General features: G+C 33.3%; 1 protein-coding gene across 50 annotated transcripts in view; it reads left to right on the top strand.

The window, feature by feature from the left end:
- Positions 1-25,622, top strand: part of LOC311281397 (uncharacterized protein) — a 40,027-nt gene that overhangs the window by 2,298 nt on the left and 12,107 nt on the right. For 12 of the 50 annotated variants that reach the window (XM_084394267.1, XM_084394284.1, XM_084394282.1 and 9 more), the window contains exons 4-98: positions 524-619; positions 726-830; positions 1,004-1,120; positions 1,304-1,408; positions 1,623-1,733; positions 2,176-2,295; positions 2,384-2,503; positions 2,593-2,622; positions 2,857-2,883; positions 4,005-5,693; positions 7,154-7,219; positions 7,338-7,511; positions 7,698-7,781; positions 9,214-9,246; positions 9,330-9,362; positions 9,549-9,596; positions 9,678-9,725; positions 11,397-11,444; positions 11,523-11,570; positions 11,716-11,763; positions 12,130-12,168; positions 12,258-12,299; positions 12,385-12,432; positions 12,667-12,705; positions 12,926-12,973; positions 13,065-13,112; positions 13,205-13,240; positions 13,298-13,366; positions 13,467-13,505; positions 13,809-13,856; positions 13,993-14,040; positions 14,125-14,172; positions 14,332-14,379; positions 14,504-14,551; positions 14,634-14,681; positions 14,768-14,815; positions 15,438-15,479; positions 15,584-15,628; positions 15,971-16,012; positions 16,278-16,325; positions 16,414-16,461; positions 16,652-16,702; positions 16,864-16,911; positions 17,037-17,078; positions 17,234-17,281; positions 17,366-17,413; positions 17,498-17,545; positions 17,647-17,691; positions 17,802-17,843; positions 17,933-17,980; positions 18,148-18,189; positions 18,320-18,364; positions 18,482-18,526; positions 18,621-18,668; positions 18,766-18,813; positions 18,929-18,976; positions 19,062-19,118; positions 19,212-19,256; positions 19,372-19,419; positions 19,531-19,578; positions 19,685-19,732; positions 19,809-19,853; positions 19,971-20,018; positions 20,265-20,306; positions 20,424-20,471; positions 20,577-20,624; positions 20,744-20,791; positions 20,879-20,926; positions 21,009-21,056; positions 21,143-21,190; positions 21,275-21,319; positions 21,402-21,446; positions 21,592-21,636; positions 21,739-21,786; positions 21,879-21,923; positions 22,429-22,476; positions 22,563-22,601; positions 22,733-22,780; positions 22,879-22,926; positions 23,044-23,091; positions 23,187-23,231; positions 23,337-23,381; positions 23,552-23,596; positions 23,689-23,736; positions 23,850-23,894; positions 23,994-24,041; positions 24,131-24,178; positions 24,266-24,310; positions 24,444-24,491; positions 24,636-24,683; positions 24,797-24,841; positions 24,979-25,026; positions 25,118-25,165; positions 25,253-25,297; positions 25,435-25,482. In XM_084394267.1, the coding sequence (XP_084250393.1) occupies positions 524-619; positions 726-830; positions 1,004-1,120; positions 1,304-1,408; positions 1,623-1,733; positions 2,176-2,295; positions 2,384-2,503; positions 2,593-2,622; positions 2,857-2,883; positions 4,005-5,693; positions 7,154-7,219; positions 7,338-7,511; positions 7,698-7,781; positions 9,214-9,246; positions 9,330-9,362; positions 9,549-9,596; positions 9,678-9,725; positions 11,397-11,444; positions 11,523-11,570; positions 11,716-11,763; positions 12,130-12,168; positions 12,258-12,299; positions 12,385-12,432; positions 12,667-12,705; positions 12,926-12,973; positions 13,065-13,112; positions 13,205-13,240; positions 13,298-13,366; positions 13,467-13,505; positions 13,809-13,856; positions 13,993-14,040; positions 14,125-14,172; positions 14,332-14,379; positions 14,504-14,551; positions 14,634-14,681; positions 14,768-14,815; positions 15,438-15,479; positions 15,584-15,628; positions 15,971-16,012; positions 16,278-16,325; positions 16,414-16,461; positions 16,652-16,702; positions 16,864-16,911; positions 17,037-17,078; positions 17,234-17,281; positions 17,366-17,413; positions 17,498-17,545; positions 17,647-17,691; positions 17,802-17,843; positions 17,933-17,980; positions 18,148-18,189; positions 18,320-18,364; positions 18,482-18,526; positions 18,621-18,668; positions 18,766-18,813; positions 18,929-18,976; positions 19,062-19,118; positions 19,212-19,256; positions 19,372-19,419; positions 19,531-19,578; positions 19,685-19,732; positions 19,809-19,853; positions 19,971-20,018; positions 20,265-20,306; positions 20,424-20,471; positions 20,577-20,624; positions 20,744-20,791; positions 20,879-20,926; positions 21,009-21,056; positions 21,143-21,190; positions 21,275-21,319; positions 21,402-21,446; positions 21,592-21,636; positions 21,739-21,786; positions 21,879-21,923; positions 22,429-22,476; positions 22,563-22,601; positions 22,733-22,780; positions 22,879-22,926; positions 23,044-23,091; positions 23,187-23,231; positions 23,337-23,381; positions 23,552-23,596; positions 23,689-23,736; positions 23,850-23,894; positions 23,994-24,041; positions 24,131-24,178; positions 24,266-24,310; positions 24,444-24,491; positions 24,636-24,683; positions 24,797-24,841; positions 24,979-25,026; positions 25,118-25,165; positions 25,253-25,297; positions 25,435-25,482 (6,642 nt within the window). The remainder of the gene's footprint in view (positions 1-523; positions 620-725; positions 831-1,003; positions 1,121-1,303; positions 1,409-1,622; positions 1,734-2,175; positions 2,296-2,383; positions 2,504-2,592; positions 2,623-2,856; positions 2,884-4,004; positions 5,694-7,153; positions 7,220-7,337; positions 7,512-7,697; positions 7,782-9,213; positions 9,247-9,329; positions 9,363-9,548; positions 9,597-9,677; positions 9,726-11,396; positions 11,445-11,522; positions 11,571-11,715; positions 11,764-12,129; positions 12,169-12,257; positions 12,300-12,384; positions 12,433-12,666; positions 12,706-12,925; positions 12,974-13,064; positions 13,113-13,204; positions 13,241-13,297; positions 13,367-13,466; positions 13,506-13,808; positions 13,857-13,992; positions 14,041-14,124; positions 14,173-14,331; positions 14,380-14,503; positions 14,552-14,633; positions 14,682-14,767; positions 14,816-15,437; positions 15,480-15,583; positions 15,629-15,970; positions 16,013-16,277; positions 16,326-16,413; positions 16,462-16,651; positions 16,703-16,863; positions 16,912-17,036; positions 17,079-17,233; positions 17,282-17,365; positions 17,414-17,497; positions 17,546-17,646; positions 17,692-17,801; positions 17,844-17,932; positions 17,981-18,147; positions 18,190-18,319; positions 18,365-18,481; positions 18,527-18,620; positions 18,669-18,765; positions 18,814-18,928; positions 18,977-19,061; positions 19,119-19,211; positions 19,257-19,371; positions 19,420-19,530; positions 19,579-19,684; positions 19,733-19,808; positions 19,854-19,970; positions 20,019-20,264; positions 20,307-20,423; positions 20,472-20,576; positions 20,625-20,743; positions 20,792-20,878; positions 20,927-21,008; positions 21,057-21,142; positions 21,191-21,274; positions 21,320-21,401; positions 21,447-21,591; positions 21,637-21,738; positions 21,787-21,878; positions 21,924-22,428; positions 22,477-22,562; positions 22,602-22,732; positions 22,781-22,878; positions 22,927-23,043; positions 23,092-23,186; positions 23,232-23,336; positions 23,382-23,551; positions 23,597-23,688; positions 23,737-23,849; positions 23,895-23,993; positions 24,042-24,130; positions 24,179-24,265; positions 24,311-24,443; positions 24,492-24,635; positions 24,684-24,796; positions 24,842-24,978; positions 25,027-25,117; positions 25,166-25,252; positions 25,298-25,434; positions 25,483-25,622) is intronic. The other 38 variants (XM_084394276.1, XM_084394254.1, XM_084394294.1 and 35 more) reach the window with 37 other exon arrangements.

Below are 25,622 nucleotides of genomic sequence, written 5' to 3'. Positions count from 1 at the left end.
ATTATTCGCACATAGTTTAATCTTAAACACGAGCATCAGATCAATCTGATTCGCGAACGATTCAGACCGTTTCAACCGATTCGCTAAAAAATATTCAACTCAAAAGAATGATTCATTCATGAAGCGGCCTTGGGCCTTGTCACGTGAACGCGCCAATGAATGAGAGCGAAATGAGGCGGAAGCCAGAGAATAATGACTTTGATTTTGATCTCTTCCTCACACAAAAATATAATTTGGCTTGAAATATAGCGCGGGAGTCATATTCACTACTTTTTTGATGCTTGTTTGAAAGCCAATTTCATTGTAATTGCATGCAAACGAGTAAACTTGTTTTGTGGAAGAATAAAATCTGGTTTTGAAGACATGAGGTGAGTAAATAATGACAGGAAATAATTTTCCTTTTTGACTAAGCCAATCCTTTGATAAATATTATATATATATATATATATATATATATAGTTGTTGATGTTTTTAAAAATGTATTTTTTTTATCCCATTATCTCCTCTTTTATTTGGAATACAGAGTCCATCACAGAAATAATATTCAATCCGAAGAAAGCTATTAATTTAGCTGCTGATTCATCTGTTTCTTATCTGACAGGAATATTTAGTGCCGATGGTATGTAAATATATTCATTTATGGCCTTTAAAAATGATTCATAAGCAGTTTAAAACAATATTTAGCATAGGCTTATGTTATATTTAATATGTTGTTTTCCTTACAGGAGATACAGTAATCACTGAAACAGTGAAATATAGTGGCACTGTATTGGATGAGCTTACAGAATGGATCAAATCGCCAGTGGGCTACTTATTCCACTTATTTGAAGGTACTTGCATTACTGATCGTGCTGAAATATGTGGCCGTTGTTGTTTTTGAAGCTGACATGCAATCAGAGACTTGTGTACAATAACTCAAGAACATGGTAAAAATAAATTATTAGTTATATTTGAGCATGCCAAATGCACCATTCATTGTCTGTTTAATGCTTTCCATTCTTAGACATCCTGAATATATTGCTTGCTCCAGTGGATATGGTCAGTCGAGCTGTTGTGCAAATTTTAAGTGGGATCAAGACCATTACACAGTATCTTTCAACCATGTTCGGGGGCACTGAAGGTACCGCAAAGCACCAACATTGATTCTTCTCATTATTCTATATAGCCTATACACTCATAATATCTAAATCATCTGTAGGCTAAGGTGCATCTTGTCAATATTCCAGTGTGAATTCCTAAAATAAGCACTGATCCTCAGCGATTGGTTGGATTGTTCAATAAAACAATTTATTTTTTAAATCAGGGGATACAGGCATCACTGAAACAGTGAAACTTGGTGGCACTGTATTGGATGAGGTTACAGAATGGATCAGATCCACAGTGGGCTACATATTCCACTTTTTTGAAGGTACCTACATTGTTGTTGTTGTTCTGAGGGCTGACATGCAATCAAAACCTCATGATGTGCTCTAACTCAGTACATGTTTCAATCAACATTTAAAATTGCCACTGATTCCATTCATAAAGAAATAATTAGTCATATTGGAGCGTTTCAATGAACCATGATTTCAGCTGCTCATGCCAGTCACTGATTTCTGTTTAATGCTTTCCACGCTTTATAGACGTCCTGGATGTAGTGATCATTTATCCAACAGACATGGCGAGTGAAGCAGTTCTGCAAGTTTTAAGTTGGATCAGGACCATTTTTTCAACCATATTCGGAAACCTTGAAGGTATTCTCACATTATTTTAGACATTAAGTGATATAATCTACTCTACTGTTCGAAAATTTTGGGTCAGTAAGATATTTTTTTATATGCATAAGCTGCACAAATGTTTTCAACTGTGATAAGTAATGTTTCTTGAGCACCAAATCAGCATATTAGAATGTGCTTTCTGAAGGATCGTGTGACACTGAAGACTAGAGTAATGATGCTGAAAATTCACAGAAATAAATAACATAAAAAAAAAAAAAAAGTAATTTTTAAAATTGTAATAATATTTCGCAGTATTACAGTTTTTACTGTATTTTATTTAAATAAATGCAGTCTTGGTGAGCATAAGAGACTTCTTTAAAAACTCTTTCTGATCCCAAACTTTTGAATGGTAGTGTATGTATATATCTATATATATAATGTATAAAGATCAAATAAATGCACCTTTTCAATATTTCAGCGTGGTTTCCCAAAATGAGCACTGATCCCACGGAACTGGCTGAAATTGTTGTCGAGGAGGCCACAGACGTAAAGAACACTCTCTCTAATTACCTCTCCAGTCTCTTTGCAGGGGACGAAGGTATTGTTCATTTATCAGCTCAAAACATTTGATCTGTGTTTTTTGCCAACACAATTTTAATTCGTGTTATATTATGTCTTTTCCCCAGGTGGTATTTCTGACATTAGCTTTGATCCCATGAAAGTTGTCACAGACACTGTTGAGGAGTTTACTGACAGGAGGGATATGTTGCTGGCCTACCTCTCAAACATGCTCATGGAAGACAAAGGTATCCATATTATTAAGTATATCACAATTATATGCTTGTATCTAAAAAATGCATTTCTCTTTAAATATCCCTATTGTTCTCTGTTTCAGATGAAACGCCACAAGTAATAAGACGAAAAGGTTTGTGTCAGTATTTATTTACTTGTTGCTGCACTATGAAACTTCGGCCTCTCTATTGCCATCTGTTCTGTTGAAACATAAAGTTGCATGTTGCATTACAAGGTTTCTTTGCTTTGACAATGGGTGAGTTCCCAGATGTCAACAAGATTTACTGTAAAAAAAAAAAAAAAAAATATATATATATATATATATATATATGTTTTTTTACAAACAATATTCCTAAATCTTCTCCAGGAGAATTTCTGCCACCTATGGAAAAAGGTTAGTAACTGCACATTATTTAATTTACATAAAAGCTATAGATTAACATCAAAACTAACTTTAGTACTCAAACCTGATCAATACTAAAACAGCATTGAAAAACTTAATAAACAGGACTTTTAATTTGGAAAGGAACGAGAGCATGTGAAAAGGTGTTTTTTATGTAACATATGCAAGATCTTGAATTGACTAAAATGATATAGTTTCCTGACTCGTCGTCATCCCATATACATTCATCTTTATGCAGAGTTTTGTTGTGTCTTACCATGTTTCCGTCCATTAATTGGAGCGTTTTAGAAAACAGTGTTATAGGTTATGTAATATGGCGCATGAAAAGGTCCTGCATGACTGCATACAGGGATGATTGTCATTTATATTTTCTGTCTGTACTATAGTGTGAATGTTAATGTCCTGCACTCTCTCTCACACAGTACTTCATATTATGTACTTTATATTATGTAAAAGTGCTTGCATTTACTTTCTCGAGAATGTTTTAAAAGGAGGTGCATGACATATTTACCAAATACAAAAATAAAAAGTTTTATGTCAAATGCATTTCTTGCTGTTTGATTTCCTGCCCCCTTCTTGCGGTGTAGTGCGACGTCTAACCTTCTGTGATACATTCGTCAGTTGATATTCACAAACATAAAGCATGTAGGAGTTCTTACCACCACAGGTATGGCACATGTTGCAAGAATATTGTGACACTCACAATATTAATGCCCTGAGATTTTAAGCTGAGGTTGTGGAAAGAAAGAATTTTCATTTGGAGTCGCTGCGCTGAACTCCTGAACTGAAAAAAAAATTATACCTTAAATGCAATGCAAGTCACGTTCGATAAAAGCGTCTAAAAAATGCATACATCTAAATGTTAAAAAGAGTCACAAAATATAAGTATTGAGTTTTGGAGAAAGGGCTAAAAATGGTTCAACTGAAGTTTTTTGTCAGGGTGCAACATGTGCATACTATCACAGTCATCAATGTGATGTAATGAGTGTAACCAAATTTCCAATCAGAACAACCTGTAATGTCTCGTACGTAAATTGCTAAATGTGTTTTTATCTGCAAATTGAGCTCAATTCTGTCATAAACCTGAATTGAAAAATGACTTCATGAAACAGTTGCAGAAATACTAGGCAAAAAACAGGACCCTACCTATGCTGCCTACACTGCTATGAGATCCACAGTGAAGGAGACAGACAGCACTAAACAGGAAATGAAAGAGGTTGAGGAGGAACATGGTGAGGTGGAAGCTGCTGAAGATAAAACTGAAAAAGCTCAAGCTATCTTGGACGTTAGCGAGGAGGAAGAAACGGCTGAGGACCGCACTGATATCACAGTTGAAGACGCTGAAATGTCTTCCGATGTCACGGAGGAGGGAAAAACTACTGGAACAGTTGAAGATATTGCAGATGTTACAGACGAGAAACCTTCTGATATGCCAGATGTCATAGATGAGGAAACAGCAACTGAAAAGATTGAAGATATCTCTGATTTTGCAGCGGATGAATCAACCGAAATCACCTCTGATGCTTTAGATGTGAAGGACAGTGACGATATTTCAGATGTTGTTACAGAGGAGGAAGAAGTTACTGAAATGGTTGAAGATATTGCAGATGTTACAGAGGTGGAACCTTCTGATATGCCAGATGTCATAGATGAGGAAACATCAACTGAAAAGATAGAAGATATCTCTGATTTTGCAGAGGATGAATCAACTGAAATTACCTCTGATGCTACAAATGTAAAAGACCTTAACGATGCCTCAGATGCTACAGATGTGAAAGACCTTGATGATACCTCAGATGTTGTTACAGTGGAGGAAGAATTTACTGAAACAATTGAAGATATTGGAGATGTTACAGAGGTGGAACCTTCTGATATGCCAGATGTCATAGATGAGGAAACAGCAACTCAAAAGATTGAAGATCTTTCTGATTTTGCAGCCGATGAATCAACCAAAATGACCTCTGATGCTTTAGATGTGAAGGACAGTGATGATATTTCAGATGTTGTTACAGAGGAGGAAACATCAACTGAAAAGATTGAAGATATCTCTGATTTTGCAGAGGATGAATCAACTGAAATAACCTCTGATGCTACAAATGTGACAGAAGACATTGGTTCCTCAGATAATGCAGTTACAGAGGAGAAAGAAACAACTAAAGAACCAGCAATCAAAACAGCAGAAGATCGTTCTGATGTTACAAACAAAATTGAATCAGATAATACAGATGTAAAGGAAGTTTATGATGTCCCCAGTGTTCATTCCCAGGAGGATGAAGAATCTGAAATGGTTAAAGACACTTCTGATGTCATAGATGAGGAAGAAGAACCTGAAACAGATGAAAAAGAGGCACAAGAAGATCAGCCACCTGAACTGGCTGAAGCTACTCCAGATACCATAAGTTTGAAGGAAAAGGAGGAAATGGCAGAACTTGATGATCATGACAAAGTCAACGGTAAGGTTGGTTTAGAAGTGGAAGCCAAGGAGGATGATGCTGAAAAGAGGACAAAGGACCTGGAGAATGAGGTAGATGAAGATGAGGTTGAGGTTTTAAAGGAGGAGATTGAAGAGTCTGATCAAGCTATCACTGCTGGTGAAGATGACCATGATGACGTAGAGGAGCTTGTCCTTCTTACTGTCCAACACAACGTCACCGACAGAGATGATGAAAATAACAATAACAATGACAGGAAGAGAGATGTCACAACAAGAGGCCTGAGCAGGAGAAAAAAATCGGAAAGTCATTCCATTGCATCAGACGACCAAGAAGCACACAAGGATCTTCATGAAGAGTCTGACAAAGGTATCGAACAATTTTATATAATTAACAAATAGGAAAAAGTGATAGTTGATAGGTGGAAACCAATATCTCAATAGATGACCTTAAAAACTAATTTTAAATCACTTACCAATGGAAAATTAATCACTAAAATAAACAGGATGGTCATTATTATTATTTTGTTTGTTTAAAAATCATTGTTAGCTGATATCCTAACTTATTTATAAATATGCTTTCCTATTCCTCTTATAACTGCACCCTAAAATAATGTATTAACTGCAGTTGTATAAATAACGTGATATTTAAAGGGAAAGGCTAGGTCACCTAGAAATTAAAATTTTGTCATCATATACTGACCCTCAAGTTTTTCCAAACCTGTATGAATTTATTTATTCTGCTGAACACAAAGGAAGATATTTTAAAGAATGTCGGTAACCAAACAGTTGGCGGTAGCAATTGACTTACATAGTATTTTATTCCTCATAAAGTCAGTGGGACCCATCTACTGTTTGGTTACCCATATTCTTCAAAATACCTTCCTTTGTGTTCAGTAGAAGAAAGAAACTAATGGAAGATGAGTAAATGATGACAGAATTTTCAGTTTTGTGTGAATATCCTTTTAAGATAATTGAAAAGTCATCAAAAGCACCAAATTTACAATAGTTCTGGTCCAATAATTTGACTGGCCAAGCAGTGTTTAAAGTAATGTTTGAATTCTATGGTTCACATCATTGTAACTAAACTGTTTTTGTTGGCATAGGTTTCCATAATGCATCTAAAAATATCAATTACTGTACTCTATATTAACTTATTTTTTTCTTGAACACAACAGTTGCAAGCTATATGTCTGTATTTTGCAGTGATATTCAGTGCAATAGCGCTCTCTTGACTGTTTGATATTGCATATATTCTGAAAAACACTGTGTTATCTCTAGTATCTTACAATTTTGACTGAGAAGAACTACAAATTGATGGATGAAGATGAAGTTTCATTCACTGTTGCTTTTAGTTCACCTCTGTTTCTGGAAAGATACTTAAAAGAGGAGCAAAGCTGCTGGAGGATTCACTAACAGGCTCCGTTGTTGTACATGGTTGATAGATAGATAGATCAAATCATTAGGAAAAATACAGTCTTGTTTATTAAGTATTGTGTAGAATATATTTTTGTATTAAAGTTGATTAAAGCACACAAATGCAACTATAACTAAAAAATAACTGCATATAATAATTACAAAGCCGTTTATTTTGCTTACCTAAATGGTTCCATTAAGAGAATTAATTATTTAACTCATCCATTATACATTATTCATTTCATTTAGCCATCTAATGCAATAACATGGCTGACAACCACTTTGCTGCTTACAAGTACTATTAATGTTGGCACACTTACAGTGCACTAATTCATGCACTAATTCTCATTGTTCATTAATCATATGAATGTTAAAAACATGTAACTCTCATTTAACATTTACTCGTGATTTCAGTTCTTGAACAAGTGAAAGAAGCCAAAGAGAAAAAAGCTAGAGAGGAGATATACAAAATCATTCAAGGTGAATGGTTTGTTGTTTTCTTCAGTGCTTGCACTCCGTAAAATATAGTGCTTGTGCAGAATGAAAATGGCAATTTATGAGAAAAATGTGACGCATGATCTTTTCTCTTTTATTCCAGATTTGAGGGAAAAGAAGGGTGAAGGTGAAGAGGAAGAGGAAGAGATAACACTACAACAAATAAACATAACAGTAGAAAAAGTCAGGAAAAAAGAACAAGAACATGACAAAAAGGAGATAGAAAAGGTTAAAAGAAAACAAAAATCCAAAGTGGACAAGACTCAAGAACCAACAGGTAAGACCATCCATTTCACTTTTCATATGTAAAAAGCTCAACATCCACAACTAGATTGTACACAAAGTCTAGATTCTGCTACGATCAAGATGTACTCCAATAGAGTTGCTTTTTATAGATTAGATGTAAAACCCTGCATTTGTTCAAAAGATGATGTACTTGTACTATGTATATTATGTGTTCTAGAAAAGGACATCAAGAAAAAACTTGACAAAAAGGTCAAGGTGACTAAAGTGGATGAGGAACCCCCTCTAAAAAAGAAAAAATCGGGTACATAAATGATGTACTAACACCAGTAGAATAGATAAATAAAGCTCTCTTTCTTCATTACACTGTCTGAGGGTTAATGTAACGTTGAAAAAAACTAAAAAAAAACACTATGGGCCCTATCTTGCACCCAGTGCAATTGACTTTGTACACCGACGCATGTATCATTCCTATTTTGCACCCACGCACAGCGGACTTTTCCCTCCACAGACGCACGTCGGTTAACTAAGAAATACACTTGCGCTCCCCGGGGCGGTTCAGCGCAAAGAGGAGGCGTGTTCCGGCGCAAACATTCCCTCATGCTATTTTACAGGTTTAGAAAACAATTGCGCCACTGACCGAAAAAAAAACAGTTTAAAGTCAGTGGCGCGTTGCGCATGTTATTCATATGCTATTTTAAGGGCGCATGCTTGGCCTTAATCAATGTAGCGTGTGCACAACGCGCATACACTTTGATTCTCTCATCTACACACAGACGCAGCAGTTATTTTTGCAAATCATACATTATTACGATAGATAGATAGATAGATAGATAGATAGATAGATAGATAGACATTTTATTATAAAAGCATACATCTAGCTTACACATTTACCCAAATTATCATACGCCTGTTTAACCGAAGTTAATTTGGGTGTGTTTCTCCATCCCCAAAGTCCCTGACGAGAACGTCGGTCTCCTTGGCTGTGAACCGCTGCTGGCGCGCGCCTGCCTGGCAAATCCGCCGTTATAATAGGAATCCGCTATAGAACAAGCGCGCCTGCTCTTAAAGGGAATGTGAGATGTCGCTCTGATTGGTTTATTTCACGTTACGCCCAAACCACACCTATGAATAATGAAGCTACTTCAGACCAACCTCTTTTAGATTTACGCCAGGCGCTAGAGTCATTTATCCCGCCGGAAAAATAGCAACAGCGCCAAGACCCGCCCACAAAGTTACTTGCGCTTTGCGCTTTGACACTTGCGTTTCAGATCGTTAAAATAGGGCCCTATATATTGCAGCTATAGCCCTTTAGGATATTTTCAATATTTGACCTTTTTTTATAATTATATAGGATTGCTGCAGTAGTTTTTATATGGAGTGTCATGATCATTTAATGTCACATTTAAGGCCAATTCACACTGCACAGACAAATGCTGACTAACACGGACAATCAGCAAATTACAGTTTGTCACTTCTCAGAAGTTCCAAGACCCAACAAATGCTGATTCAACATGTTCAATCAGCAATCGACCGACCATCGGCAACAGATGGCGATAGGGGTAAACACACTGGTCTGAAAAAACCCAACGAAGTGTCTGTTGCCGTTGGTTAGCATCTGCTGGTTTAGTGTGAATTGCCCTTTACAAAGCCGTCTGATTCTAAAGACACCAAAAATGTTTACAAAATGTAATATTACAAAATTCTATATAATGTGTACAATTTCATCTGCACAGGACCTGAGAAAAAGGTTAAACCAGCTAAGAAAGGTATTCAACGCATTCTGTGATTATTTTCAACACAATCAATCCACTGTTTCTCTCATACCCTCAATCCCTATGTTGTCTTTCAGATGATGTTACAAAGAAGATGGCCAAAACCAAAGGTAAAAAAGATTCAAAGCATCAGATATAGTATTTGCATACCAGCTACTAACAGACAGTAAACAGGGGGTGACCTGAAAGCTCAGTTCTAGTGGTTGAGAGATCTTTGCAGATCTGGGATGTGTTTTATGTGTATATCTATAACAGCCAGTTCATCCACAACTGCATTAATATCTATTGTATTATAGATGTTGAGATTGCCAAGGACAAAACCAAAGCAGTCACTGTAAAGAAAGGTATGTAACTTATGTGGTAAGTGATTTTCTGTTTGGTTAAATTTAAATTAACAGGAAATCAATGTAAATGTTTATTTACAGAAGCTAAAGTGGCCAAAAAAGAGACCAAACCAGCACCATCTAAGAAAGGTATTGTGTTGTGTGTTCTTGCTTTACTAAACACACATAAAGCAAATTCATAATTGAAGTACATTATGCACAGCACAGTAACATTGTACAGTTTGGGTTCAGTAAGTTAAAAAAAAGAAAAGAGATTAATACTTTTAATTCAGCAAGGATGCAATAAATTGATCAAAAGTAAGTAAAGAATTTTACCCAAAAATCTATTTCAAATTAATTCTGTTCTTTTGAACTTTCTATTCATCAGAGAATCCTGATCAAATGTATCTCAGTTCCTGTCTATATATATATCTATAATACTGTCTAATACAACACCATTTACAGTCATGTGTAAACACCCTTTTGAATTCTATGGTTTTATGTTTTAGGACATAATAAAAAATCATCTGGTCTTTAGCAGGTCTTAAAATTAGGTAAATACAACCTTAGATGAACAACAACACATGACATGTTACACCGTGTCATGGTTTATTTAACAAAAACTTGACCAAAATGGAGAAGCCATGGGTGACAAACTAAGTACACCCTTACGGCTTCCATAGGAATAAAAAGGGTAAGTAGCAGTCAGGCGCTGCTAATCAAATGTCTTTGATTAATTGATCATCAGCAAGCATGACCAACTCTATAAAAGCAGACGTTTTGGCGGTTGGCTGATCTGGAGCATTCAGGTGTGTGTTAACACAATGCCAAGGAGGAAAGACATCAGCAAGGATCTTAGAGAAGCAAATGTTGCTGCCATCAATCTGAGAAGGGTTATACGGCCATTTCCAAACAATTTGAAGTCCATCATTCTACAGTAGGGAAGATTATTCACAAGTGGAAAACACTGAAGACAGTTGCCAGTCTTCCCAGGAGTGGACGTCCCAGCAAATTCACCCCAAGGTCAGACCGTGCAATGCTCAGAACTGCAAAAAAAAAACCCCAAGAGCTACATCTCAGACTCTACAGATCTCAGTTAACATGTTAAATGTTTAAGTTCATGGCAGTACAATTACAAAAGATGGGACAAGTATTGCATGTTTGGAAGGGTTGCCAGGAGAACGCTGCTTCTCTCTAAAAAGAACATGGCAGCACGTCTTAGGTTTGCAAAGTTGCATCTGAACAAACCTCAAGACTTCTGGAAAAATGTCCTTTGGACAGACGAGACCAAAGTGGAGATGTTTGGTCATAATGCACAGCGCCAAGTTAGGTGAAAACTAAACCCAGTAGATAAGCACAAGCACCTCATACCAACTGTCCATCACGCTGATGGAGGGGTGATGATTTTGGTCTTGTTTTGCAGCCACAGGACTAGGATACCTTACAGTCATTGGGTCGACCATAAACTTCTCTGTATACCAAAGTATTCTGAAGTCAAATGTGAAGCTATCTGTCCTAGAGCTATCATAGCTAAATCATAGGGTGTACTTAGTTTGTCACACATGGCTTCTTCATTTTGGCTTTATTTTTGTTAAATAAACCATGACACGGTGTAATAAGTCATGTGTTGTTGTTCATCTGAGGTTTTATTTGCCTAATTTTAAGACCTGCTAAAGACCAGATAATTATTTTGTAATGTCCTGCATGATACATAAAACCATAGAATTTAAAAGGGTGTACTTTCTTTTTCACATGACTGTACTTCCAATTAGCAAGTCACTTAATTGCATTTTAAAAAAAAATATTTTGTCTCCATTTCAGAGGTTGTTGTTTCTAAAGAAAAGGATGAAGCAGCCCCTGTAAAGAAAGGTATGATTCACATCCATATTCTATTTTTCATATTTGCTATAATTTAAGTTCTCTTAATTGTTCTTCATTCATTTGCAGAGACTAAAGTCACAAAAGAAAAGGCCAAAACAGCTCCTTCAAAGAAAGGTATCACAATGCATATCTAATGTCTCTCGTATGAAAACAGCTATTACAATTTTGTATACTTTCTTTTGTTCAGAAAACTGACTGTTTTTTTAGCTGTAAGCTTAATAACGTAATTATTTGCCACTCTTGTTTTTGTCTTTTGAAGAGGCTAAAGTTGTGAAGGAGAAACCTAAACCACATCCTGGAAAGAAAGGTATTTTCCAGTCTAGTATTCACGTATTTTAGATTATAGTGACAAACTCTATTAGTGATAAACTATTACAAATGGACTTCATGCAATCATTAACCCAGAATGAGTTGTCTGGTATACATTTATGATTCTTTTATGGTATTTTTTTTTTGCAATTGTCAGAAAGATTAGCTTTGGCATTCTGCATAACATCATTTTGTGTTTCAACGAATAAAGCTAATAATATACTGTAGGTTTGAATGATGATTAAATGTTCATTTTTAGGGGAACTATTGCTTTGCAATCACTGTTATTGATGGTGTGCATGTTGATGATTCTTTGCTCAGACATCAGTATAAAATTTCATTTTTTCTTTAAAAAAAACTAAAGATATCAAGGAAAAGGCAAAAGCAGCTCCTAAAGAAAAAGGTATGCCTGCCTTGTAAAAATCAAACAGTTTATCATTTATAGTTAAAAATATTTTTTTGAATTAGAGATAACATATTTTGTCTGTTTAGTTGCTGATGCTGTCAAGGAAAAAGCTAAGCCAGTAAAGAAAGGTAGTTTTTTGTATGCATACGTATTTGTATGTTACCATATATAATGTTTTGCTTAAATGAACAGTTTGTTTTAAATGCTTCCCAGAACCTAAGGTTACTAAAGAAAAGGTCAAGCCTACACCTTCAAAGAAAGGTACCAGGCTTGCATGTTCTTTTGTAAACATATTTTGGGCTGAAATGTGTCCTTTAAGGGTTAGAGATCCTTTTCTGTATAACTTTGGGGTTGTTAAGCACGCTGTAACTTTCCTTATTCAATTTTAAAATCCATACGGGCTACATGGATGATACAAGCCAAAAAAAAAAGTACATTTCTCTGGTAATGCAATTGAAGATTCATTGAGACATATTGTCTTATTTCATATTACAGCTAAAGTTCCTAAGGAAAAAGCTAAACCTGTGAAGAAAGGTCTGTTTCTAAATCAACATTTTTTTTTCTGTTTCTCATTGAGTATTTTCTTGAGATCAGTTTTATTGTATGATATAACATATGTCATGCAGTACTGCAACCTGAATTCACAAAAACAAAACTGTTAAAGCAAAAAGTGTGGTTATTTTTATTAAGCAAGTACATTTTTCACTTCTTTCATAAGCTGACCTCAAAGAATCTTTTTTTTATTCGCTTCTAGAAGCTGACGGTGCTGTAGAAAAAGTAAAACCAGCTCCCAAAAAGAAAGGTATGACATTCCACAGACAATAGATGGCATTCAAAACTAAATGCAGTGTTTTTTAATGTGGCATAAACTGCTGTTGTTGATGAAATTACAGAGCCAGAGTTTTCCAAAGAGAAGGTCAAACCAGAGCCCTCGAAGAAAGGTAACAAGACTAAAGCAAGGCCAGTTCTTGTGGAAAAGTGTTTTTCTATCATTCTCATTTATACATCACACACCTCTTTCTTCACACTGTAGAGCCTGAGCTTCCAAAACCAGAACCATCAAAGAAAGGTAGTGCTTTTGCAATGTGTAGTAAAATTGCAGTAATTATTTTTTTCATTTATTTAGTTTCATATGTATTTCATTCAGATACTGCAGAAGTGAAAGAAAAAGCAATACCAGCTCAGGTTAAAAAAGGTATTCATGCTCTTATGTAATTAATTACTGTATTATCTACTATTTCAACTAATGTTTGATTTTGAAGAGAACAAGAACTTAATGTATTGATAACCTTTAGCAGCTGAAGAGAAAGAAAAACCTGTCCTTAAGAAAAAAGGTATGACTCCTGCTTTTAAATGTCTTATATTAATAATATTTAAGATACGCATGTGCATGTGGTATAAAGTTGTTCCAGCCCTGCTCTTACGTATATTGCTTCACACAAAAATATTATGTCTTTTGTTGAAATGTCGCTGTACATATATTTAAAAATTATGGATTCACAAAGATCGAAAAGCATTGTTTCTGAATGCATGTTGAAGTTAAAGCTGAGACAATTGGTTTACAGTTACTTTGTTGCAGTCTTTGCTTCTCAGAAAAGTGTATTTTTTATTGTAATATTTTCTGGTGTTTCTTGCAGGTGCTGAAAAAATTAAAGACAAAGCAAAACCAGCACCAGAAAAGAAAGGTGCTTGATTTTAGATAACTGTGAATTAAAGCTGTGGGTCTACTGAATTAAAATCTTAACAAAACTTTAGTTTCAGAGGAACAGTACACATCAGCAAGTTTAAATGCTTTTCTCTTTCGTTATTTGAATAATTTAGAGGCAAAAGCTCCCAAGGACAAAACTAGACCGGCCCTTTTGAAGAAAGGTATGATGCACTTACAGTAACACAGCATTTCATTTAAAAGTCTTTTTTGTGTGTGTGTGACTGAGCCTGCGGACTCATTTTCAGAGCCTGTTGTTTCTAAGGAGAAAGAAAAACCACCAACTGCCAAGAAAGGTAAAGACGGAAAGATTTAATCTCATATATTGTATATCAAATACACCTGCATCTTGTTCAGAAGAGAAGCCAACAACCATTCCTGTGAAAAAATTACTTTTGTAATTTTCCTTTTTTAAATTTAAGAATGCTTAACCCTTAGTTTTCCTTGAATTGTAGAGCCTGCAGTTGTAGATGAGAAAGTCAAACCGGTACCTTCAAAGAAAGGTAAAAACACTTACATATTGCTCAGAGGCTAAATATCCTGAAGATAGGACATCAATACCTATCAAATAGTTAGGTTTTTTAATGTTACTTTACTTTCTAAGGCATGCAATTATGATAATTTCAGATACTGAAGCTACTAAGGAGAAAATGAAACCAGCCCCAGTTAAGAAAGGTGCAGTTTGATTTAGTTGAAATTGTACTTTTTTCCCCCAATGTTTATATGATGCTAACTGCTAACATCCACTGATATACAGAGCCTGCGGTTTCCAAAGAAAAATCTATGCCAGAGCCTTCAAAGAAAGGTAAAATGAATGCAATTAGCAATATGCAGTTAAACATGCATATTATAAAATGGTTGTCACATCAGAAAAATGATTAAATCTTGCAGAGGTTGAAGCTGTTGAAGAGAAGGTAAAACCAACACCTGCTAAAAAAGGTACAGTACTCTGTATTTAAAAACCTAAAAATTTAAAAACATTATAAAATATATATAATGCATTATAAAAGTATTTTAATGCATTAATTATTCCTTGTAATGCACATTGTAATGCATTGAATGATGATGATGATGAATAATTGTAACCACAGTTATAATACATTATAATACTTATGTTACGCCTTTAGAAAGTATAATACATTCACACACATGGCAAACAAACAATTTCAGATGTAACAAGGAATCTGCAAATATTATAATGCATTTTAACTTTGGTTTAATTATGAAAAGGTATAATGCATTATAACGTACATTATGAATACCTTTATAATGAATTATACATAAAGGCGTTAAGTAAAGTTTTAAATTTTTTCCTTCCTAAAATGTGAGAGATAAGATTTGGATGTACAATCTCAACTGATACACTTATAGAGGAAGAAGTTACCAAGGAGCCAGAAAAACTTGTGACTGTTGAGAAATATAGGCTTGTCGTTCAACAAGATATTATTTCCAGATTTCTTTAATAAGTTAATTAGAAAGATGCAACAGCCAGATTTAGTTTACATATAATATTCGGTGAAGTTTTATTTGTTGGATTTACTTTATCTTTTATCTCGTTCAGAAGTTGTCAAAGAGAAGGAAAAAGCAGCTCCTGTAAAGAAAGGTACCACACTGTGTCCAGTTTAAACATGGCCCTTACTGTATGTTTTTCACATATCATACTGCGTTTTACTATATAGAAATAAATTCTCTCCTTGATATGTTTAGCGGCTGAAGAAATTAAAAAGGCAAAACCAGCTCCTCCAAAGAAAGGTACATTCCTTAAGTATTTGATATTCCTTAAAATATAATTTAAAAAAATATATATATATAATATAAGTTATATTTATATCATAATAATAATAATGTAATATAATAATAATAATAATATGTTTAAATGTACAATTTTGCCAAATAATATGGAGGGTAATAGTAATAAATCCTGATAGTGTGATAAATTTCATAACATTGATTTTCTGAAATATTATCCTGTAAATCCTAATCCATTAAGATGAAGGTTCCTATAAAGAAAACTTTCTGAATATTTTATATTACTTAAGCATGTGCATTAGCTCTGCATAAATATTTTATCATGCGATTTGACTTGATTTTCAGAGCCTGAAATTATTAAAGAGAAGAAGAAACCTCCAAAGAAAGGTAATTAAATGCAAATGTGCAAATTTGTTATGTTACTTTGATTTGACATTTTTAAAAGCTATTAAAGAAAGACCCAAACCTGTAAAGAAAGGTGTTTATACTAGATAACAAGTGTTTGTTTCTTGCTAGTCACAAGTTAAAACTTTATCTGTTGATATCAAGAGAAAGAAGTGGTCTTTAATTATTAGTTTTATCTGAATATGAACACTTATTGTACATGAAACATCACACTGAATATGCTGTTGATTTTTCCATACATTCACAGAATCTAAAATTCCAAAAGAGAAAGCAAAACCTGAACCTTCCAAAAAAGGTTAATTGTCTGCATAGTTTTTTGAAGTGTTTTGTTTTAAGTGTAATGTTTTTTTAATATTCTAAATAATATATTCCATATATTTCAGAGGCAGAAGTTGCCAAGGACAAACGTAAACCTGTCACTGTGAAGAAAGGTATGAATGAGTCTTTCATTACATTATGATTGCTAAACAAGATTAAAAGACAACAGGAAATGTTAAACCGAACCTGGGAAATTCTTTTGAAAAATTATTAAAATAATAATTTTTACAATGTAAAATAACAGTAACCATTAGATATTGAAGCAAATATAATCTTAGGATATTATATCTCGACATTTTGCAGAACCTGCTGTTGCAGTTAAAAAGGCAAAAGCAAAACCTGCACCAAAGAAAGGTAGACATATAAGGGTCTTATGACACATTTTAAGGCAACTGCAAAGTTGTAACAATTTATTTCTAATCACAGTTTCCGAGCCTGAAGCTGCTATAAAGACATCTATGTATTTGCTCAACTGTTTGACAAGATTAAAACTGAAATATAATTCTGTTTTTTAGAGACTGAAATTACCAAAAAGAAAGCTAAACCAGAACCTCCAAAGAAAGGTATTACATTAATATGCAGTATATGCTATGTTACATTTTGCAAACATTTAAAAATAAATACTAGACAACACTCATGCATGTCATATTCCAAGATTTTTATGTTTAATAAATCCCATATTTACCAGAACTTAAGATAACAAAAGAAAAACCCAAGCCAACAAAGAAAGGTACACAAATTTATTTGTGAGAATAAAAACGTATTACAGTAAAGTAAACTATAACAATTTTAGGTGCTGTTCAAGGCAAGCAAATGTCTTCTACCCAGTTTTAAAATGATGCTAATATGTTGTGCTTTCTTGATGTTTTCATCATCACAATGTAGTGGATAAAGTCACCAAGGAGAAAGCTAAACCAGCCCCTGAGAAAAAAGGTTTGATTTACAGCATTAGCAATCAATAACGCTACTGTAAACCATTGACTGTATTAAAAATATTTCTCATTATTGCCATTTCAGAGTCTAAAGTCATCAAGGAGAAAGCTAAACCAGTTCCTGAGAAAAAAGGTTTGATTAACAGCATTAGCAATCAAAAACGCTACTGTAAACCATTTACAGTATTACAAATATTTCTCATCATTGCCATTTCAGAGTCTAAAGTCATCAAGGAGAAAGCTAAACCAGTTCCTGTAAAGAAAGGTATGTGTATTAATCAACATTTTCCCCATGCAAAATATAAGAAAATGAATGCTAAAAGAAGAAAATATATCCACTTCACTTTTATATTATCATCATTGCAGAGGCTGAAGTCATCAAAGAGGTTAAACCAGCCCCTGAGAAGAAAGGTTTTCATTATTTTTATCATTATTTTAGCTTGATATATGTGCATTTATGCTTTTATAAAAATTAGCCAAGGACATTGAAACACAATGCTAAAGCATCATTGCCATTTCAGAGACTGAAGTCATCAAGGAGAAAACAACTCCTGTAAAGAAAGGTATGGATGACAATGAAATCATCCTGCAAATGTTGTCGCTTTCCGCTGTACAATAATCCTTCATGACATAAATTTAAACTCTTTTATAGAGACTGAAGTTACTAAAGAAAAGGCACCTGAAACAAAACCCAAAAGAGGTGAGTTCTTAAATGTTTAAAATCATTTACCAAACACTTTACATATTTAATCAGCAGTTTGTTTAAGTATTCCATAGAGAGAGACTTTATCCTTCTATTTCACAAGTTGAAGCTGTATTGAAGTTGAATTGCTTGACATTATTGAAAGTGAAATATCTGTTTTGTAGAGCCTGATGTTTTCAAAGAGAAACCAGCACCTCCAAAGAAAGGTAGTGAGATACAGTATTTTCTTTATCAACTTTTGCAACAGTGAATACTAGATTAGACCGAATCTCATGCAGATATTTTTACATTACAAGTTTTTCTTAAAAAACATTATTTACCTTGTAACCCTTACAGTCGAGGTTCTGAAGGAAACGGCAAAACCAGTTCCTGAGAAGGAAGGTATAGCTTTAAATAGAAAAGCACTTTTATTTACTATGATACACTGTATCAATTATAAAATAACATATCTGCAAAGGCTGTTATGACTGACCTTTCAATTACTGCTCTGTTTTCCAGCACCTGAAATAACTAAAGAAAAAACAAAGCCTACACCAAAGAAAGGTTTGTTAATTTGTAATGTTAATGCGAAACATTTTCCCCAGCCAGCTTTAAGACAAAAACTAATGCTTAAATTATTTTGTTATAATAATTGTAGAGGCTGAAGCCATCAAGGAGAAAGCTAAACCAGCCCCTGAGAAGAAAGGTTTGATTTACTTTAACAATTCAAATATTATTATCATTATCCTGTGCAAAAATGATAATGCTAAATTGACCTTTTCTATATATTTTGATCATTTTAGAGGCTGAAGTCATTCAGAAGAAAACTAAACCAGCCCCTGAGAAGAAAGGTAAGAGTTACTATTTTTATTAACGTTTTATATTTTATCCATTTTATGCATGCTTCTTTCAGTTTCTGCTAATCCCATTTACTTATTTACAATCTCTAAATGTTATTATTTTCAGAGGCTGAAGTCATCAAGGAGAAGGTTAAAGCAGCTCCTGTAAAGAAAGGTATAGATGTGAATGAGATGATCATATATTTTTGATTTATATTATACTGCATGATGATCATTCATCACGTGATACTGTCTCATAGAGCCTGAAGCTGCTAAAGAAAAGGCTCCTGAACCAAAACCAGAACCCACTAAGAAAGGTGTTTATATGCAATTTTGAATGCTTGCCTTACAAATATTTTCATATAAGCTTTTAGAAACCAATATCAATCTAACTTGTGATATCTTTCCAGTTGAGGTTCTAAAGGAAAAGGAAAAAACAGTCCCTGAAAAGAAAGGTACATATCGAGTTTATCTGTTAATTCAAAATCACTTTTACTAATTTTGTAATGCAGTGCCTTGATTTTATCTGTACATCTGCAAATTGTAAAGTTAAACCTTCGTGTTTTGCAGCAGCACCGGAAATAACCAAAGAAAAACTCAAGCCTGTACCAAAGAAGGGTAACCTATTTCAATATTAGTGTGAATAATGCTTAAAACGGCTTTACCACTGGCCTTTTGTAAGGTAATGCTAATTGTTTGCATTTTATTTGATTATTTTTTACATTTTAGAGGCTGAAGTCATTAAAGAGAAAGCTAAACCAGCCCCTGTGAAGAAAGGTTTGACTCACTGTATTAAGAATTAAATGACTATTTTTCTTTAACAACATGATACAACTAAACAAAACAAAAAATCTAAATATGTTTTGCATTATCATGATCTTAGAGGCTGAAGTCATTAAGGAAAAAGTTAAACCAACCCCTGAGAAAAAAGGTGAGTTCATGTTAATATTTTTATCTAGACAATAATATTTCAAATATCTTTTACAATCACCAAATTGCCTTTCCAGAGGTTGAAGTCAAGGAGAAAGCAAAACCAGCTCCTGCAAAGAAAGGTATGGATGTCAATAAATGCTTTTGTCTAATAATTATTCATTAAAATGACTTTCTTGTGGAACTTATGTTTCATGACTTTTTTTTCTATACATATTTTATATTTTCACATATTTCAGAAGCTGAAGTCATTAAAGAAAAATCCAAACCAGCCCCTGAGAAGAAAGGTTTGGATATGAATGATTATTCATCACATGACACAATAATGTATCCTAAAATTGTAGTAGTAGTACTAAAGTACTTTAGTATATTTACATCTTTTACCAGCCAGCCAGTGTATTCATATAAAAAATTGTAACTAAAATTTCATTTTTATGATTTTTTAATACTCTATTTTGTGTTTTAATGTAAAATTATAAAGTTAATACATCTTTTAAAACCTCTAAATATTTTTTACATCATTTCCATTTCAGAGGCTGAAGTCATCAAGGAGAAAACAGCTCCTGTAAAGAAAGGTATAGATATCAATGAAAGTTAATGTTTTCTTTTAGCTAGTTTTTAAGAGAACACTGATCTTTTGTTTTTTAATGCAAAATAGAATAGAATCATATTTTATATCATCATCATTGCAGAGGCTGAAGTCGTCAAAGAGAAAGCTAAACCAGCCCCTGAGAAGAAAGGTTTGACTTACTATGATAATATTTAAAACGTTTCCTCCAAGCCAAATTTAATATTATGCAAAATGGCTTCCTCTAAGTATTTTTATATAATGGTCATCATTTCAGAGGCTGAAGTCATCAAGGAGAAAGCTAAACCAGCTCCTGAGAAGAAAGGTAAGAGTTACCATTAACTTAGCATCATGAGTGATTTCACTTTTTGGTATCATAAATGTTACGATAATGCAAAGAAGACATTTGCAATCTCTAAAGATTTTAAACCATTCTCATTTCAGAGGCTGAAGTCATCAAGGAGAAAGTTAAACCAGCTCCTGTGAAGAAAGGTGAATGAAATGAAATCATATCCTGCATGCTGTCGCTTTCCGCTGTATGATCAATCACATCAGATCAATTTTAAACTGTTTTTATAGAGCCTGAAGTTGCAAAAGAAAAGGCTCCTGAACCAAAACCCCTAAAAGGTGAGATGTCTCCCCACATATGTGCATTTAACTGAATTATTTGACATGATTGAAATTCCTTCCTTTTTGTTTTGTTTTGTAGAGCCTGAAGTTCCTAAAGAGAGAGCTAAACCAGTCCCTGAGAAGAAAGGTTTGACTGACTTGTGTTGATTGATGATTTGTCATTATCAAAATGTTATTCTTTCTCTAAACATATTTGTAATGTTATCATTTCAGAGGCTGAAGTCATCAAGGAGAAAGTTAAACCAGCTCCTGTAAAGAAAGGTATGGATGTCAAACAAAACATCTTGCGTATACTGTTGTTTTCCACTGTATGATGTTTATTCATAACACAATGCTGTTTTATAGAGCCTGAAATTTCTGAAGAAAAGGCACCTGAAACAACAAAGAAAGGTATTCATATACTGTACAGTTTTTGTCTGTATATTCCATATGATAGAAACAAATCATATTTTTTTTTTGTCATCCCTTTTAGTCGAGGTTGCAAAAGAAAAGGCGAAACCAGTCCTTGAAATAAAAGGTTAAGCATCTAGTTCAAAATTCACGTTTGTATCTTATATGACCTCTTGATTTGACTTGATGCATATCGCAAGTTGAGAGAAGATGCAACAAATGTTTTATTTATTTTTTACTTTTTTTACATTAAACTCTTCTTTTCTTTGCAGAACCTGAGATAATTAAAGAAAAACCCAAGCCAACACCAAAGAAAGGTATGCTTACTTGCATTAATTTGTGAAAATATTGACAATTTCTGTTGTAAGATAATGTTAACCTTTTGCTTTCACTTCATATGTTATGCCATAAAAATGTAGAGGCTGAAGTCATCAAGGAGAAAGCTAAACCAGCCCCTGAGAAGAAAGGTTTGATTTACTGTGTTACCTATGAAATTAATACAGTTCCTAAGCAAAATAAAATGTGATGTTAAAATGTTTTATATTATCAACATTTTTAGAGGCTGAAGTCAAGGAGAAAGCTAAACCAGCCACTGAGAAGAAAGGTAAAAGTTATAATTTCATGTGTGCTTTCACCTAAACTAAAAAATCCCGTTGATATTTTGCCAAAAAAATTATATATACAGTATACACTACCATTCAAATGTTTAGTTAGATCAGTAGGATTTTTAAAAGTCTTTTCTGCTTACTAAAGCAGCATTTATTTGACCTAAATTACAGCAAAAACAGTAATATTTTTACAAACATTTTTACAATTTGAAATAACTTTTCTATTTGAATATATTTTAAAATGCAATTTATTCCTGTAATGTCAAAGCTGAATTTTTAGCATCATTACTCCAGTCTTCAGTGTCACATGATCCGTCCGAAATCATTCTGATTTGCTGATTTAGTGCTTCAGAAACATTTATTATTATGATCAATGTTGAAAACAGGTGTGTACACTTTAAACTTTTTTTAGGATTTAAAACTTTTAAACGATAAATATATATATATATATATATATATATATATGTTTTCTAAATATTTGTACATGATTACCTTTTTCAGAGGCTGCAGTCATCAAGGAGAAAGTTAAACCAGCTCCTATAAAGAAAGGTATGGATGGAATTATTGATTTTGACATTATTATGATCATTTATCACATGCAAAAAAAAGAAAAAAATGTTTTATATACTCTGAAGTTTCTAAAGAAAAAGCTCCTGAACCAAAACCCAAAAGAGGTTAGTTTTTCCTACAGGGCTTCTAGAACATTGTAAATCTAATCATAGCAACAACAAAACATTTTTATGCAGAAAAGCTTAATTGTTTGACACTATGAAACTGAAATATTCTTATTTTTGATGTTTTGTAGAGCCTGAAGCTGTCAAAGAAAAAGCTAAACCAGCCCCTAAGTTGAAAGGTTTGGTTTCCTGTATTAACAATCAAGATGACAATATGCATAAATGTTAGATTACACTACTATAATGTTTAAATATTTTTATTTTATCAACATTTTAGAGGTTGAAGTCATCAAGGAAAAAGCCAAACCAACCCCTAAGAAAAAAGGTAGAAGCCATAATTTCATGTGTGCTTAAACCCCTAAGTTAAAGATCAAATTCATGTTTTCTCACAAAAAAGATAAGATATAATTTTTCTAAATATTCTCACATAATTTCCTTTCAGAGGCTAAAGTCATCAAGGAGAAAGTTAAACCAGCTCCTGTAAAAAAAGGTATACATTGAATTAAATAATCTGCTTATATTGTTGTTTTAATAATGTTATTCATCATGTGATCATTTATCGCACCAAACCGTACGATTTTATAGAGCCGAAGGTTCCTAAAGAAAAGGCACCTGAACCTGCAAAGAGAGGTATTATATGTGTGTGCAGTTTTGAATACTTGAATGTCATATATATGTTTTCATTTAGTAAGTTTTGCTCTGAAACATCATTATTTAACTTCTATTCCCTTTCAGTTGAAGTTCCAAAGGAAAAGACAAAACTAGTCTCTAAAGAAAAAGGTACACATCTAGTATATGACCTAACATTGCTGATTTATCAGCACCGTAGCAAATGTTGACGTTTGTGACTTGTTTCTTTGCTTGCTTTGCTAAAATGACCAATATGTTTATTACAGGATATTTGAAAACTTACATGTTAACTTCTAAAGTTAAACTCTCATGTTTTTCAGTACCTGATAAAACTAAGGACAAACCAAAGCCAGCACCAAAGAAAGGTACTCCAATTTATCAATAAGAATAAGGCCCAAAAAGTCCCTGGTCAGTTTTAAGATCATGCTAATGCTTTTATATAATCATTTCATTTTAGAAGCTGAAGACGTCAAAGAAAAAGTAAAACCAGCCCCTGTGAAAAAAGGTTTGATTTACTGTTTTATCTGTTAATTTTACTTTATTTGTAAGAAAAAGACTAAAATTATGCAAAAGAAATTATTTTCCCCACAAAATAACTGTACATTATTTTCTTTTCAGAGGCTGAAGTTACAGAGAAAGTTAAACCAGCCTCTGAGAAGAAAGGTAAGAGTTGGGGGTTTTTTTTTCTGTGTTAAAGATGAAGTTAAGATTCATAAATGTAAGATTTTTTACAGTCTCTAAATATTATCATTGCTATTTCAGAGGCTGAAGTCATCAAGATGAAAGTTAAACCAGCTCCTGTAAAGAAAGGTACCGTATGGATGAATCACAGTGTATACTGTTGCTTTCCCACTGTATAGTAATTCAAGTATCACATGGAATAAAATACTGTTTTATAGAGCCTGAAGTTTCCAAAGGAAAGGCTCCTGAACCAAAACCAAAAAGAGGTGAGTTATTTTAATCCCAACACAAGCAGATAATATGTACTTTAAAGAAAACAAAAAATTTCACAGTAAACTAAATGATCTTTTCAGAGCCTGAAGTCAAGGAGAAAGCTAAACCAGCTCCTGAGAAGAAAGGTAAAAACAAATTTGTTTTTTTTTTTTTTTTTACATTGTGTGCTTTTATTCAGTGTTAAGGATAAATCTAAGATTATATTCTTATGAATTGAAGATATTTTACAATCTCTATATAATATCATTGCCATATCAGAGGCTGAAGTCGTCAAGGAGAAAGCTAAACCAGCTCCTGAGAAGAAAGGTAAAAAAAAAAAAAAAAAAAGTTGTTGTTGCTGTTTTTTTTTACATTGTGTGCTTTTATTCGGTGTTAAGGAAAAATCTAAGATTCTATTCTTATGAATTGAAGATATTTTACAATCTCTATATAATATCATTGCCATATCAGAAGCTGAAGTCATCAAAGAAAAAGTAAAACCAGCCCCCGTGAAAAAAGGTTTGATTTACTGTTTTATCTGTTAATTTTACTTTATTTGTAAGAAAAAGACAACAATTATGCTAAAGAAATGCTTTTCCTCACAAAATAATTGTACATTATTTTATTTTCAGAGCCGGAAGTCAAGGAGAAAGCTAAACCAGCCCCTGAGAAGAAAGGTAAAAACAAATTTGTTGTTGTTGGTTTTTTTTTTTACTTTGTGTGCTTTTATTCGGTGTTAATGATAAATCTAAGATTCTATTCTTGTGAATTGAAGATATTTTACAATCTCTATATAATATCATTGCCATTTCAGAGGCTGAAGTCATCAAGGAGAAAGCTAAACCAGCTCCTGTAAAGAAAGGTATGTATGACAATGAAATCACAATATATACTGTTGCTTTCCCACTGTATAGTAATTCAAGTATCACATGGAATAAAATACTGTTTTATAGAGTCTGAAGTTTCCAAAGGAAAGGCTCCTGAACCAAAACCAAAAAGAGGTGAGTTATTTTAATCCCAACACAAGCAGATAATATGTACTTTAAAGAAAACAAAAAAATTCACAGTAAACTAAATGATCTTTTCAGAGCCTGAAGTCAAGGAGAAAACTAAACCAGCCCCTGAGAAGAAAGGTAAAAACAAATTTGTTGTTGTTGGGTTTTTTTTTTACATTGTGTGCTTTTATTCAGTGTTAAGGATAAATCTAAGATTCTATTCCTGTGAATTGAAGATATTTTACAATCTCTATATAATATCATTGCCATATCAGAGGCTGAAGTCGTCAAGGAGAAAGCTAAACCAGCTCCTGAGAAGAAAGGTAAAAAATAAATAAAAAAAAGTTGTTGTTGCTGTTTTTTTTTCATTGTGTGCTTTTATTCAGTGTTAAGAATAAATCTAAGATTCTATTCTTGTGAATTGAAGATATTTTTCAATCTCTATATAATATCATTGCCATAT

This window comes from Rutilus rutilus, assembly GCF_951802725.1.
Source record: "Rutilus rutilus genome assembly, chromosome: 21".
Lineage (NCBI taxonomy): Eukaryota > Metazoa > Chordata > Actinopteri > Cypriniformes > Leuciscidae > Rutilus > Rutilus rutilus.
This window is presented reverse-complemented; position numbering and strand designations above follow the sequence as displayed.